Genomic DNA, 15,206 nt, shown 5'->3' with positions numbered 1-15,206 from the left:
AGTCTCTTCTTGAAAGCCTCCAGGGATGAAGCTCCCACAACTTCCAAAGGCAACTTCTGTTCCATTGAATATAAAATACCAGAGTTGGAAGGGACCTCAGGGATCATCTAGTCCAACCCCACCTGAGCAGGAGACCCTGCACCATTTCTGGCAGATGGCAGTCCAGTCTCTTCTTGAAATCCCTCAGTAATGAAGCTCCCACAACTTCTGAAGGCAACTTCTGTTCCATTGAATATAAAATACCAGAGTTGGAAGGGACCTCAGGGATCATCTAGTCCAACCCCCGCCTGAGCAGGAGACCCTGCACCATTTCTGGCAGATGGCAGTCCAGTCTCTTCTTGAAATCCCTCAGTAATGAAGCTCCCACAACTTCTGAAGCCAACTTCTGTTCCATGGGTTGATTGCTCTCACTGTCAGACATTTTCTCCTTATTTCTAGGTTAGGAATGCTAATGAAAATACCTAATAAGGCAATGAAACTGAAAGGAATCGTGGCAAAGGCCCAAGATTACTTCCCCAACATCCTTTCCCATCACTCCCAACCAGCAGGTGAGTTGTGAGTCCCTAATGAAGGCAGGTGGGCTTAAGCCCTTTGGGTTCACTGGTTGCATTACTTGGATGATCAAGCTTGTCTTGCAAACCCCTTGGATTTCTGCACGAAGCTCATGGATTCCTCCATCCATGATGTCTATGAAGAGTCTCAGTCATCTAAGTTGTGGTCGTCCCAAACGTGCTTTTTCAGGAAGCAACTGGCCTTTCGTGTTTTGTTTTGTTTTTTGAAGACATTTCGTTTCTCATCCAAGAAGCTTCATTAGCTCTGATTGGATGGGGGCGGGGAATGGAAGGATTGATATGCCTTTAGTTGCTCAAATGGTATGGGGGTCTCCTGCTTGGGCTGGGGAGCGGGTGCCGTACAAGGTCCCTTCCAACTTTGTTCATCTGTTAATTCTCTGAACTCAAAACCCTAACCCTCAAATACTGGCATGATGGAAGATGCAGTCCAACTCCAATCCTCATCATCCCCACCCCACAGCAGGAGCGGAGAGGATGATGGAAGATGGAGTCCCACCTTTGCCCAGGACGCTGGGGGTTTTAGGCTTGTGCGCCCTCCCTGCCCCCTTCCCACACCTGGACTATTCAGAGCCACTCTCCAGCGGCCGCTTGCAGAAGCCCTGAGCCGACCCAACGGCGTCTGCCGCGTCTCTTAGGCGGGCCCGGAAGCCGGCGAGGCCGGGGTGACGCCGGCGAGAGCGCGCGGGTTGCGCAAGGCGAGGCGGCCTGGCCGGGCTCATCCGGGCTTTGCGCGCTCCTCGGCGGCTCTTTCGATGCCCTGCGGGGGACGCTGAGCCGGCCCAGCCGCGCTGGGGCTTCTCTTTCCCGGCCATGGCGGCGGCGGCAACACTCCAAGAGGCTTCCGAGAGGTGCGTCTCCGGCCGGGCACTGGCGAGGGGTATTTGACCCGGATTCTGAACCTTGCCCATCATCCCCAGCCAAAGGGGACCCCCCTCTTTCCCATCATCCCCAGCCAAAGGGGAGCCTCCCCAGGGCCCGGGACACGCGCCTTTCCAGCCGGCCGTCTTTCCCCAAAGGCTGCTCGACCTTGGCGCAATCCAACCGGCTCCGTGGAGGTCGGAGGTTTGGAGAGGCTGATGGGCGCCTATGCTACCCTTCCCTCCCCAAAAGGCGAGCCCTTGGAGGGGACCAGGAGGCCGCCCTTTGGTCCTGAAAACGGGGCTCCGGACCGATTTGAGGGCCACCTATCTACCCTACCTAAGGTGGGGTGCGCGCGCCTTGGGAACGGCGTGGAACCGGTCCCTGCGGTTTTTTTTTTTTCTTCGTTTTTGGAGAGCCAGACTGGAATGGAGCCCATTCAATGGCTTGGATGAATATGTTCTCGTCCCCATCATCCCCATCCAAAGGGGACTCCCCCTTCCCTATCATCCCCATCCAAAGGGAACTCCTTACCCATCATCCCCAGCCAAAGAGGACCTCTTGCCCATTATTCCCAGCCAAAGGGGACTCTCCCTTCCCTATCATCCCCAGCCAAAGGGGACCCCCTTCCTTATCATCCCCAGCCAAAGGGGACTCCTTGCCCATTATCCTCAGCCAAAAAGGAGCTCTTGCCCATCACCCCAGCCAAAGAGGACCTCTTGCCCATCATCCCCAGCCAAAGGGAACCCCGCCTTCCCCATCATCCCCAGCCAAAGGGAACCCCCTTCCCCATCATCTCCAGCCAAAGTGGAGCCTCCTCTGGCCTGGGACATACGTCGGGCATCTTTCCCCCAAGGCTGCTCAACCTTGAATGGCCGTAGGGAGGTCTCAGAGGCTGATGGACACCTATGCTGCCTCCACCCCCTCCCCAAAAGGCGACCCCTTGGAGGGGACCAGGAGGTCGCCCCTTTGCCCTGCAAATGGGGTTGCGGACCGGTTTGGGAGCCACATGTCTGCCTTACATAATGTGAGGTGCACGTGCCTTGGAGTCAGCCTTCCACCGTGGGTGTTGTAATATAGATGCACGTGGGAACACAGTGGAATTGGTCCCTGCGGGTTTTTCTTGGCCAGATGTTGGGGAGCCTTTTTAGAGAACCAGAGTGGGATGGAGCCCATTCAGTGGCTTGTATGGATATATGTTGTCACTAGGATCGGGGTGGATGGGGTGGTGGTATTATTTTATTATGTTTATTATTATTTTATTATGTTTAATTTATTATTTTATTATGTTTAATTTATTATTTTATTATGTTTAATTTATTATTTTATTATGTTTATTTTATGTTTATTATTATTATTTCTATCATTTTTATTTCTTTTTAAATATTTTTTTACATTTTGTTCTTATATAAACAATCCATCTTCAGGAGGCAACTGGACTTTCTTGTTTTTTTCTTTGAAGATTTTTCGCTTCTCTTCAGTTCTGACTGGATGGTGAGGCATGGAAGAATTGATATTCCTTGCAGACAGCTGGTCATTTGCATCCTTTTAGAGGGTCGTGGAAGTCCAGTTGCCTCCTGAAAAAGCACCTTTGGGACAACCACGAAGTAGATGACTGAGAATCTCTACTGACTTTTAACCATACAATTTGGGATAAACACCCTTTGAATGGTGTGGGAGGAGGAATAGATTTCCAGAGGAAAAACTGTAGACTACAGGAACCATTTGCACCACTCAGGTGAGCCTGAGGACACAGATAAACCTCCAAGTGCTTCAATGACCCTCTAAAAGGATGCAAATGACCAACTCTGTCTGCAGGGAATATAAATCCTTCCATTTCCCCACCATCCTGTCAGAGCTGAAGAAGCTTCTTGGATGGGAAGCGAAACATCTTCAAAAGAAAAAGCAAGGAAGTCCAGTTGCCTCCTGAAAAAGCACCTTTGAGACAACCCTGACCTGGATGACGGAGAATCTCTCCAGCTATTTAAGCTGGTTATTGAATTCCTCCGTTTTCTGGTTCATGCAGTGTACTGAACCACGAATTAACCAAAGAGTTTTGGATTGCGTATCATACCGAGCTACAGAAACTAACCATTGCATGGTTGGTGTGTATGTATGTATGTTTGTATGTATGTGTGTGTGTGTGTGTGTTTTTGTAGATTTTCACGGGTGTAGGTATGCTGGTCTTGTTGTATTCGGGTCTTTTCCCATGTAAGATTGAGATTGTCTTGGCAACATTTTGACGAGGGTCGGAGATGCCGTCTTTCTATAAATCTTGGTGGGGATGTGTGGAGTGCTGGCGTTGTTTCAGTAAGTGGATTGATTGGCTGTGTGGCTGTATCATGATTGGTAGATTGGTGCTGATTTGGTGCTGATTTGGTGCTGATTGGTGCTAGCTGTGTGTCCATTGTTGTTTTGTGTTGTAACAGCCTGGGTGGTAGGTGGGGCTCGTTTGTCTGGAAACCAGCCCTGGTAAACAAACGAGCCCCATCCACCACCCAGGCCGTTACAACACAAAACAACAGTGGACAAACAGCCAGCACCAATCAGCACCAATCTACCAATCATGATACAGCCACACAGCCAATCAATCCACTTACTGAAACAACGCCAGCACTCCACACACCCCCACCAAGAAAGACGGCATCTCCGACCACGCTTTAAGCCAAAAACACCAGCCTGAAGATAAATGTTGTGAAAACTTTACTGCTAGTCTTGACATGTAGTAATGTGCAACCTGATATGCAAACCCAGCACTTGAGTGGCAATCTAGCAAGCTATGTTTTAACCTAGTGTGCAACCTAAATCCAGGCTTGAATGATTAGTTTATAGTTGAATGGACCTCAAAAAAGATACAGCAAATGAAGGTTCATATAATTATCATAGGTGGCTATTTCACACAAATTTAGCTTCCCCCACCCCTTCCACATGATTTATCTTTAAAATGAAAGAGTCATCTTAGACTTACTGAAAATATTATGGAAGTGTTCTCTTTCTGTTTTCTTTTCTAGGATTATAAGGTTTCGCTTTCTTCAATTATTTTCCTTTAATAGTGAGGATTTCTTCTTACGTGCATGGTAAAAGAAGTTAGTAAATTATTAACAAGAAAGCATTTCCTTGCCTTTCAACTCTGCAACTCCGTTAAATCAGGACACATGCTTGATTGAAAACTTCCCAATCCATGAAACAGCTAGATAAAAGATTCTTATACACAGTAGGAAAAAAAGCCAGTAAATCATATCCTTTCCTCTGTCAGTATGAAGGCACATGAAGTTTTAATTCCCATCAAGTTTTTTTTTTTAAATCATACTTCCCATAGTTTTTCTCAGCCATTTTAAGATGTATGGACTTCAACTCCCAGCATTGCTGGCAGGGAAATTCTGGGAGTTGAAGTCCATACATCTTTAAAATGGCTGATGTTGAGAAATACTAGTAAAAAAATTTTTTTCCTGCGAAGCTGGATAACTCTTGCTTGTTGACGTATAACTGACATTTTCATGCTGAGAATTTCTGGCTGTCAATTCCCACGGTTCTTGGGATTTCAGCTGAGAAAGCATAATGTTGAAACACGAAGTTCCCAATTCAAATGTCACGTTTGCAGTTTTCAAGGCCGTCTCCATCTTCACAGTCACAGCCTTCAGTTGACTGACTATATATATGTGTGTGTGTGTGTGTGTGTGTGTGTGTGTGTGTGTGTGTGTTAGATTTGTGCTGATAAATAAATAAAGGGAGACTAGTATAGATCTACTTCAAACTATTTAGCTCTCATCAGCTAGCCATACCCTTACTGGGATTCGAACCTGGGCTGTATTACATATTAGGCAGATGTGTTAACCACTAAGCCACGTACATATATCTATACACATACATACAAACACGCACACACACAACCTGTGCTTCACAACCAAACTACGTGATAGGGCTATGCAGGAGGAATTCAGTTCACAATCTGTTGGCTCAATAGTGGTCTTTGATTGAAACACGTAAGGGAATATTGCTCCTGCCGCCTTGAGTCCAGAAGCAGTTCCATAGGTGGACGGCGTAGACATCTTGGTGAGGTACCAACGTTTAGTACTGCAAGGAGCCCCAGACGGCTCCTGAGTGAAGGAGTGGAATATCTGCCAGTTTGAACTGAGGTAACAGAATGTGAGGCAACTGGCAGTTGGAACAGAGTTCTTTTCAGGTGGGGAGGGGGAGTAGAACTCCTTAGCATCAGAGCGTGTTAATTAGTGTATAAGAAACACTAATTATCTGTTGGTCATTTCGAAAAATCTTTTCTTAGCGAGCACCTAGAAGCCAAGAATTTCAAGCTTGTAGGCTTTACGGTTCTGGAGATTTCATGAGTCAGTGGTACTTTACTTTTATATATATTGATTACATCACATTTATTGGTGTACATATTATGACATACATTGGTCAACTGAAGGCGGTGAAGATGCTTAGTAATCCTACCTTCTCTTTTTCCCACAATAACAACCCTGTGAGGTGGATTGGGCTGAGAGAGAATGACAAGCCCAAAGTCACTCAGCTGGCTTTCATGCCTATGGTGGGACCAGAACTCACAGCCTCCTGGTTTCTAGCCTCCTGCCTTCGCCTCCGGACTCTTGATAAAACCTACTAATGCAAAAAATGGCTGAGATAGAGCTCAAAATCATGAGACTATGTGTGGCAAAACCGGGATATGTTGGGTGTATCTCGTTTCAAGTTCACACCCCCGTGCCTAAGGCGTGGTTCCAAACTTGTGAGACTAGCTTTGATATCAACATTTTTCAGCCCTAGAGTTCATGTAGATTATTATCATTATTATAATGGGTTTGTTTGGGATGCTTTGCAACTTTTCATTAATACGGGAAACCGGCTTCACTTCAGAAGCAGATTCAGGGAGGCAGATCCCATTCTTTGCACGTTGATCTCGGACCAGTTGGTTGTTTAGATTTGGCACCGCTCCATGCCCAGTCTGTTGATCTACTTTGGACTATGTACCAATAAAGGGAGAATAGTTTGGGCTTGAAATGAGGTGTCCTTGGTGCTCTCTGTACTTGGTTGTTTTCTTGCAGACATTTCATTACTCAAACTGGTAACCTCATCCATGCTCATATTTCTGATGATGATGGTACCAGATCATTTGTATGATTTGGTATCTACCCATATTTTTGGGAGTATAAGACATTCTGAAGTATAAGACGCACCTAGATTTTGGGGAGGAAAACAAGGGAAAAAATATCTGCCTCTGTCTCCCAGCAATTTGCCTCCTTGCAACAAACAGTACAGACAATATACACTGAACCCTTTGTATTTAAATCAATGATTCCTTTATTAGCAGCGCCTGCAGCCCTGGCAAAAAGTTTCTCTCTCACCACAGGCTAATGAGTCTGTCTGGCAGGGAGATGAATAGTTGTCTGCCACATCTATTCATCTCCTCCCCCTGCCTTTTATCTCCAGAGCTAGGGTAGGGCTTTTCTAGCAATGGTGGATCTTCCTTTCCAAAAACCAGCCCATAGATTTCCACTGCTCTCCTCTCCTCTGCCTTCTACAAATCCACGTGGCAGGCACAGGACTCAGCTGTACCTCCTCTTCCTCATCAGCCACCTCCAGACCTTGGGGTTGTTGACTCTCCACCTAAGGGCTAATGGACAGCCCAGGCTCCATCTCTGTACTGACTCCCAACCTCCTCCTCTGATTTGGCTGCTGGACAGGCACAACAGAAGCACAAGGCGGCCTATTTAGTTTAGTTTACTTTACTTTATTGTCATTGCACCTTGTATAACGAACTTAAATGCCATCTTCAGGGTACAATCACTCAGCATTCCTTCAACACTTCCTTTCTCCTTTTCTCTCTCTTTGTCTCCCAGGCATTGCTGGGTGTGTTTTGCCACCGAAGGCGATGACCGGTCAGCAGAGTGGGTCTGTCCTTGTCGTTGCAAAGGATCCACCAAGTGGATCCACCAGGCCTGCCTCCAGCGATGGCTGGATGAGAAGCAAAAGGGGAACAGTATCGGTAGCGTGAATTGTCCCCAGTGTGGAACTGAGTACTGCATCGTCTTCCCCAAAGTAGGTGAGTACAGAGCTGGCCCAACCACCGCCGGATAAATGAATCCATTTGGCTGCAGCAGATTCAAATGCTAAATAAACACTGTATTTCCTCCAAGAGTCCTAAAAACCAACCTGTTGTGGCCCGCCAGTGACCAGTGGAGCTGGCAGCAGTCAGACAGTGAGGAGGTTGGGGAGGAACCTGGGCCAATCCTGGAGTCTGGAGAAGGCTCTGACGAGGGCTCTGTGTTGGAGGCAGAGATGGGGCCAGGGACGTATGCCTGTTATCAGCTGCCTTCGGAGTCGGAGATCAGTGGGGCAGAAGAACAGCTGGAGCCTGTTCCCAGTGTGCGCATGCGCAGAGCTACTAGGAGAAGGGAACAGCTAAGGAACAAGGGCCGACTCAGCAGTAAAGGTACAGGTGGGTGGTGAATGGCCCCTCCCACTGGGAATAAAAAAGAGCAAATACGTGCATCTGGAACAGGCTCCAGCTGTTCTTCTGCCTCACTGATGTCTGACTCTGAAGGCAGCTGGTAACTGGCATAGGGCTCTGGCCCCATCTCTGCCTCAGACACAGAGCCCTCATGAGAGCCTTCCCCAGACTCCAGGACTGGCCCATCTTCCTCCCCATCCTCATCATGTCCAACTCTGCTGCCAGAACTGCTGGCTGCTGGTGGGCCACAACATGAAGCTCACAAGGAACTATTTCCTCTCCCTCCCATGCTCCACTGGTTCACAAAGCCAGAAAGGTTGGCAACCTCTGTTCTACAGACTGGCCTCTGGTCAACAAGGACTTCTTCTGATGCTTGGTCATCTCTTTGCAGGACCCGTGGTCTATTTCCTGCAGCAAGTGGACCGGATTTTATCCAAAGTCAGCCCTTTTGCTGCTGCTGGCATTGTGGTCGGGACACTCTACTGGTCGGCAGTGACTTATGGAGCTGTGACTGTGATGCAGGTAAGACTTGGCGTGCCCACAGGAGAGGCTGCCCTCCCATCAAAGCCCATCAGCAGAGACCCCCCCCCCCAAATCATTATGTTGGTCTGCAGAACACGATGGAAGCCAGAGCGTTAGTTGATGAAATGGCAGGGTAAAAAAAAAAACTGTTGGAGAATTGATATTCTCCATCACATTAATCTTCTGGATATCTTGTGGAGATCTTGATAATGCAGATAAGATCCCATTCAGAGGAAGGTAAGGGGCGATTTGGAGCCTTGAAGCTAAACCACAAACCACATTTTAAGTCTTCTGACCTAAGCTTCCTGAGACAGTACAAAGCACATGCATAGTCCCCCAAACCCTCTTTTTGTTTCAACGGCTATGAATTGTTTATTCATAGCCCGTAATGAGTCCCAAATAGTTTGTAAAGAGTCCAACAGAAGTCTGCCAAAGTCTTTCAGGGTAAGGCTGATAAGCTTCCACCTTTATCTCTCTTGAAACGCTACCAAAGACCTAATTGGCAATTAGCTTTGCAAGGCCACACGGAGCAAAGAGTCCGAACAGAGCTTCAGAATATAAACCGACCAGAACAGACAAAGTTGCTTCCTGCAAAGGCTCACGTGCCTTTGCTCCTCCTTTATGTCTTCTGGGAGGGGCCAATCATCTCCAAGCCTTACTCCCAAGTTCTCCCTTCTGTCTTAACTGTTCTTGCCTTCTGGCAGCTCTGTGCATGAGCACACTGGGAACAGAGGGAGCCTATTCCTCTGCCTCACTGCTGTCTGACACCAGAGGCTCCGGAGGCAGCACATAACTCCCAGATGGCCCGGGCCCCCTCTCTGCCTGCGACGCAGAGCCCTCATCCAAGCCTTCCCCAGATTCCAGGACTGGCCCTTGTTCCTCTCTAACCTTCTCACTATCCTACTCTGCTGCCAGCTCTCTGCAGGCTACCTGCAGATCACAACAGATCACACATCTTGCCTCTGTCTGCCACATCCCTCCAGGCTCCACCCCTTACCTGTCAGATAACACCTTAGCCACATCACCAAGTCAACTGGACTTTCTTGTTTTTTCTTTTGAAGACATTTCGCTTCTCATCCAAGAAGCTCTGATTGGGTGGTGGGGAATGGAAGGATTGATACTCCTTGCAGACAGCTTGTCATTTGCATCCTTTTAGTGGATCGTTGAGGCCATCTGGAGTTTTATTTGTGTCCTCAGGGTTACCTGAGTGGTGCTCCTGGTTCCTGCAGTCTGCCATTTTTTCCTGTGGAATGGAAAAAGCACCTTTGGGACCCCAAGGCTAGTCCAACTCCTAATCCTCCACCCACCCACTTGCCTCTTGATCTCCACAGGTAGTTGGCCATAAGAAGGGCCTGGATGTGATGGAGCGAGCCGACCCCCTCTTCCTGCTCATGGGGCTGCCCACCATTCCGGTCATGCTAGTACTGGGCAAGATGATCCGTTGGGAAGACTACATCCTTCGGGTGTGGCGGAAATACTCTAGCAAGCTCCAGGTCCTGCATTCCTGGGTTCCAGGTTGGTATTTGGTTCCCCTTTTGAGACCTGGGCTCCTGCTTTGAGGGGATAAGGACAGGGAGGGTGGAGGGGGATGGAGCTGAATTTTTTGCAGGCTGAGAGAAATCTGGAAGTGTTTGTGTGTGAGAGAGAGGGAAAAAATAGTGTGCCAAAGATGGCAGCAGAATCCTCCTTGGCGGCGAGTTTGACTCATGAGAGCAGTGTTTCTCAACCTCGTCAACTTGAAGATGTGTGGACTTCAGCTCAGACTAACATAGTTGGAAGGGATCTTGTAGGTCATCTAGTCCAAGCTTGCACTCAATCCCGACAAGACCGAGTGGCTATTGATGCTCCCTCCCCAAAATGGTCCAGCTATTCCATCCCTTAGCCTGGGGGGTGAAACCATACGCCCCTCAGAGAGGGTTCGCAACTTGGGAGTCCTTCTGGATCCACAGCTGACTTTAGAACATCATTTGTCGGCTGTGACCAGGGGGACCTTTGCCCAGGTCCGCCTGGTGCACCAATTGCGACCCTACCTGGACCGGGAGGCCCTTCGGATAGTCACTCAGGCCCTTGTGACCTCAAGACTGGATTACTGTAATGCGCTCTACATGGAGCTGCCCTTGAAGAGTGTCCGAAGACTTCAGTTAGTCCAGAACGCAGCTGCGCGAGCGATTGTGGGTGCACCTAGGTACACCCACGTTACACCTATCCTCCGTGAACTGCACTGGCTGCCCATTGGTCTCCGGACACGCTTCAAGGTGCTAGTCGTTACTTATAAAGCCCTTCATGGCATCGGACCTGGGTACCTGAGAGACCGCCTCCTGCCAATTACCTCCCAAACACCGATTCGATCGCACAGACTAGGCCTTCTCAGGATCCCATCTGCCAGCCAATGTCGGCTGGTGACCCCCCGGGGGAGAGCCTTTTCTGTTGCAGCTCCGGCCCTCTGGAACGAGCTCCCTGTTGAGATCCGGACCCTTACGACCCTCCAGGCCTTCCGTAAAGCCACTAAGTCCTGGCTGCTCCGGCAGGCCGGGGGCTGTTGAAGTATCCAGCCCCACGATAACTATGAATGTTGTTGTATTTTAAATTGTTGTTTGTCTTATTTATTCCGTTTCCCCTGTTTATTGTAAGCCGCCCGGAGTCCTCCGGGAGTGGGCGGCATACAAGACTAATAAACATTCATACATACAAACATAGTCCAACCCCCACCCACCCACCCACAGCCAGGCAGGAGACCCATCACCAGTTCTGACAAATGGCAGTCCAGGCTCTTCTTGAAAGCCTCCAAGGATGATGCTCTCACAACTTCTGAAGGCAACTTCTGTTCCATTGGATATAGAATACCAGAGTTGGAAGGGACCTTGGAGGTCATCTAGTCCAACCCCCCAAGCAGGAGACCCTACACCATTTCTGACAGATGGCAGTCCAGTCTCTTCTTGAAAACCTCCAGGGATGAAGTGCCCACAACTTCCGAAGGCAACTTCTGTTCCATGGGTTGATTGTTCTATCAGGAAATTCTTTCTTATTTCCAGGTTGAATCTCTCCTTGGTCAGTTTCCATCCATTATTCCTTATCTGGCCTTCAGGTGCTTTGGAGAATAGCTTGACCACATCCTCTCTGTGGCAGCCCCTCAAATACTGGAGGAATGCTATCATGTCTCCCCTGATCCTTCTCTTCACTAGACTAGCCATGCCCAGTTCTTCATATGTTTTACTCTCCAATCCGCTTTGGACTAGAAGAAGTCTTCTAGTCCAAACCCCTGCTCAAGCAGGAAACCCTACCCCGTTTCTGACAGATGAAGAAGGGAATTTGGGAAGAGAGTGCATAAGGAAAGAGAAGGAAAGAGAGGAAGGAAGAAGAAAGGCAAAGGAAGAGGGAAGGAAAAAGAAGGAAAGGAAGGAACTAGGTTATAATGAGAGGGAGGCAGAATCTGAGAGAAGTCCTCCCTTAGATTTGGCCACCACAGATGCCCCCACCCCCCAGGTCAAACAGAACCCGATGCAGCCCTCAATGAAATCGCATTTGACATCCCTTCTTTAGAGTGATCTCTTCTCCTGGCTTTTTTTTTCCTCCTCAGGATCCAACCGTACGATCCCATCAATACCTCTGGCCGAGTCACGCTACCAGAGCGACCACCTTTCCATCTCACGCACCTTGTGTGGGGCCCTGGTGTTCCCAACTATTGCCAGCCTTGTGGGCCGGGTCACATTTCGGAGAGTCAACTCCAACCTCCAGCGTACTATCCTGGTGAGTCAGGAGAGGAAGCCATGATGGGCAGCATTCAATGCTTGCCTTGCCTTCCGGGGAACTGGTCCCAGTTCAACACAACTGCATGCAATAAGGAATGTCTGTCTTTTCCTATTGAGCAATTCTCTCTCCCCTCCCTTCCTCTCCCTCTCCCTCTCTGTCTCTCATAAACACACATAAACACTGTTCTGGCCCATCTCCCCAAACACAACAAACCCTCCGACGTGAACTCAAAATATTCCTTTATTGGGAATGTGGGCAATCAGGACAAAAAAGTCTCGCTCACCGCAGGCTAATCGCAGGCTTGTCCGTCCGGAAGATGAATAGTTGTCTGCCACATCTATTCATCTCCCCCCTTGCCTTTTATTCCCTAGGGTGGGGCTTCGATAGCAGTGGTGGCTCTTCCACCCCAAGGACCGGCCCATAGATTTCCACTGCTCTCCTCTGCCTTCTGCGGATGTGCATGTCAGGTGCTGGACCCAGATGTTCCTCCTCTTCCTCATCAGCCACCTCCAGACCTGGGGGCTGTTGACGTGCCATCTGAGGGCTGATGGACGGCCCAGGCTCCGCCTCTGTCTCTGTCTCCCTCCCTTCCTCCCTCTGCAAGCTCCATTCTCTCTTCCCCCTCAGAGCTCTCAGGTTGCCTTGATGCTGACCCTGACTCTCACACCTCCTCTGATTCGGCTGCTGGAGATCTTGGAGATCTTCTAGTCCAACCCCCTGCCTAGACAGGAAACCCTACACCAATTAGACAAATGGTTATCCAACATCTTCTTAAAAACGTCCATTGTTGGAGCATCCACAACTTCTGGAGGAAAGTTGTTCCACTGATTAATTGTTCTAACTGTCAGGAAATTTCTCCTCAGTTCTAAGTTGCTTCTCTCCTTGATTAGTTTCCACCCATTGCTTCTTGTCCTGCTCTCAGGTGCCTTGGAGAATAATTTGACTCCCTCTTCTTTGTCGCAGCCTCTGAGATATTGGAAGATTGCTATCGTGTCTCCCCTACTCCTTCTTTTCATTAAACTAGACATACCCAGTTCCTGCAACCATTCTTCAGATGTTTTAGCCTCCAGTCCCCTCATCACTTTGGTTGTTCTTCTCTGTCCTCTTTCTAGAGTCTCCACATCTTTTTTACATCTGGCAACAAAAACTGAATGCAGCATTCCAAGTGTGGCCTTACCATTAACACTTCATGTGATCTTGACTTGTATGGCTGGTTCCTAACAAGCTGCGGATCGATACTAGTCTGCAGACCAGAATCAGGGACACCTGCTTTAGAGTGTTCCCGTTATTCTTGCAGTCTTGATCTGATTGCTTTAAATTTAGTCAGCTGGGATTGTAAAAGTTGAAGACTGCCATCTTGGAGAGCACTCAAATGAAGGATAATCCACTCTGTTATTTAATTTGCTTCCCTTCTCTTCTAGTGTCTATCTAGTGCGTCAGATAGAAAGTCCCTACAGATAGTAGTGAGGACAACCGAGAAGATTATAGGAAGCTCCCTTCCCTTTATTCAGGATGCTGCTTATGAGCACTATGTGCTTAGAGCTCAAATTCACAAGATTCATTTTTCTCGCCATAAACATGTATACATCCGAACCAGAATGTGTTGTTTCTATGTGTCATATATGTGGGTATATACTTTATCTATCTATCTATCTATCTATCTATCTATCTATCTATCTATCTATCTATCTATCTATCTATCTATCTATCTATCTATCTATCTATCTATCTTGTCATGTTAATTTAGTGTAAAATTGGAGGTGGTAACCCTTTGAGGATGGGATACGGTGGCTCAGTGACTAAGATGCTGAGCTTGTCGATCACAAAGTTGGCAGTTCAGCAGTTCGAATCCCTAGCGCCGCATAACGGAGTGAGCTCCCATTACTTGTCCCAGCTTCTGCCAACCTAGCAGTTCAAAAGCATGTAAAAAATGCAAGTAGAAAAATAGGGACCACCTTTGGTGGGAAAGGAACAGTGTTCCATGTGCCTTCGGCGTTGAGTCATGCCGGTCACATGACCATGGAGATGTCTTCAGACAGCGCTGGCTCTTCGACTTTGAAACAGAGATGAGCACTGCCCCCTAGAGTCGGGAACGACTAGCACATATGTGCCAGGGGAACCTTTACCTTTAACCCTTTGAGAGCTGTATGCAATGAATTTTTTAATGTATGCCAGTTAGTTTACATTCAAAGTGGCAATAAAGTTTATTCTATTCTTTTCCCTTCTCTCTCGGTAGGGTGGCATTGCATTCGTGGCCATCAAGGGGGCATTGAAAGTTTATTTCCGCCAACAGCAGTACTTAATCCAAGCCAACCGGCGCATCCTTAACTTTGTGGAGAAAGAGGAGGTGGAAAAGGACTTGGCTCAACCCGAGGAAGACAGCGGCAGCGAAGTGGGGCTCAGCTAGAAAGTACAATCATGGCTTCTGCAGATCCCTTCATCCCCCTATTCCAGAATAACCGAATTCTCCTCTAAAAGAGATTGTAGCTCACCCAGTGTCCCTTTTGAAGCAAGTGCCTTTTGGGCAACCCAGATGTGGCTGCTTTGTGTTGTGGGGAAAGGTTGACCTGAGGTTGGGTGACCCAAATATCTGCAGTCTTCCCTTACCAGTAAATAATGCTCATTACCAAGCAGGTTCCATTTGTGCGTGTGTGTTCTGATCAGCTGCTTCTCACTCGCTCTGTGCCATCTTCTGTTTTTGCTCCAGTCTGAATCCCACCTAGAATCTGTCCCACGATCTCTGTTCATAAATCATAATTTTAATAAAGCAGTCATCAGCTGCTCCTTCCGTCTAGGCGGAATTCCTAGTACGGTTTTTCTTGTTGAAGAACGATGCTGGGTTATAACATGTTCATGTTTGGTAGGGGAAGGGGGTGGGTCCGTGGGAGTAAAAATGGTGGCCATAATAACTACGCAAACACAGGGTTGTTGTTTTTTTGCATGCATTGCGATGTGAAATGGGACTGTTAAATCCCGTGCTCCTGTTGTGACCTAGGCTTCCTGCTTCAGAAAAAAGCACTCGCTTAGTCCCCCAAACCCTT

At 48.2% G+C, this 15,206-nt stretch overlaps 1 protein-coding gene across 1 annotated transcript; it reads left to right on the top strand.

The window, feature by feature from the left end:
• The first annotated feature begins 1,232 nt into the window (after nucleotides 1-1,232).
• LOC116516734 (E3 ubiquitin-protein ligase MARCH5-like) lies at nucleotides 1,233-14,959 on the top strand. The gene is made up of 6 exons (XM_032229390.1): nucleotides 1,233-1,420; nucleotides 7,283-7,485; nucleotides 8,285-8,415; nucleotides 9,747-9,930; nucleotides 11,993-12,162; nucleotides 14,402-14,959. Exons 1-6 carry the CDS (start codon nucleotides 1,383-1,385, stop codon nucleotides 14,570-14,572), a joined length of 897 nt encoding a protein of 298 aa, XP_032085281.1. The 5' UTR covers nucleotides 1,233-1,382; the 3' UTR covers nucleotides 14,573-14,959.
• Nucleotides 14,960-15,206: the final 247 nt, after the last annotated feature.

The sequence above is a fragment of the Thamnophis elegans genome, chromosome 13 (genome assembly GCF_009769535.1).
Source record: "Thamnophis elegans isolate rThaEle1 chromosome 13, rThaEle1.pri, whole genome shotgun sequence".
Lineage (NCBI taxonomy): Eukaryota > Metazoa > Chordata > Lepidosauria > Squamata > Colubridae > Thamnophis > Thamnophis elegans.
This window is presented reverse-complemented; position numbering and strand designations above follow the sequence as displayed.

What these genes read in the sequence shown, in the direction of transcription:
- LOC116516734 (XM_032229390.1), top strand. Translation starts at nt 1,383, where the DNA reads ATGGCGGCGGCGGCAACACTCCAAGAGGCTTCCGAGAG. An exon ending in CATCGTCTTCCCCAAAGTAG is followed by an intron (nt 7,486 to 8,284) that starts GTGAGTACAGAG and finishes ATCTCTTTGCAG; the next exon opens with GACCCGTGGTCTATTTCCTG. An exon ending in ACCTCCAGCGTACTATCCTG is followed by an intron (nt 12,163 to 14,401) that starts GTGAGTCAGGAG and finishes CTCTCTCGGTAG; the next exon opens with GGTGGCATTGCATTCGTGGC.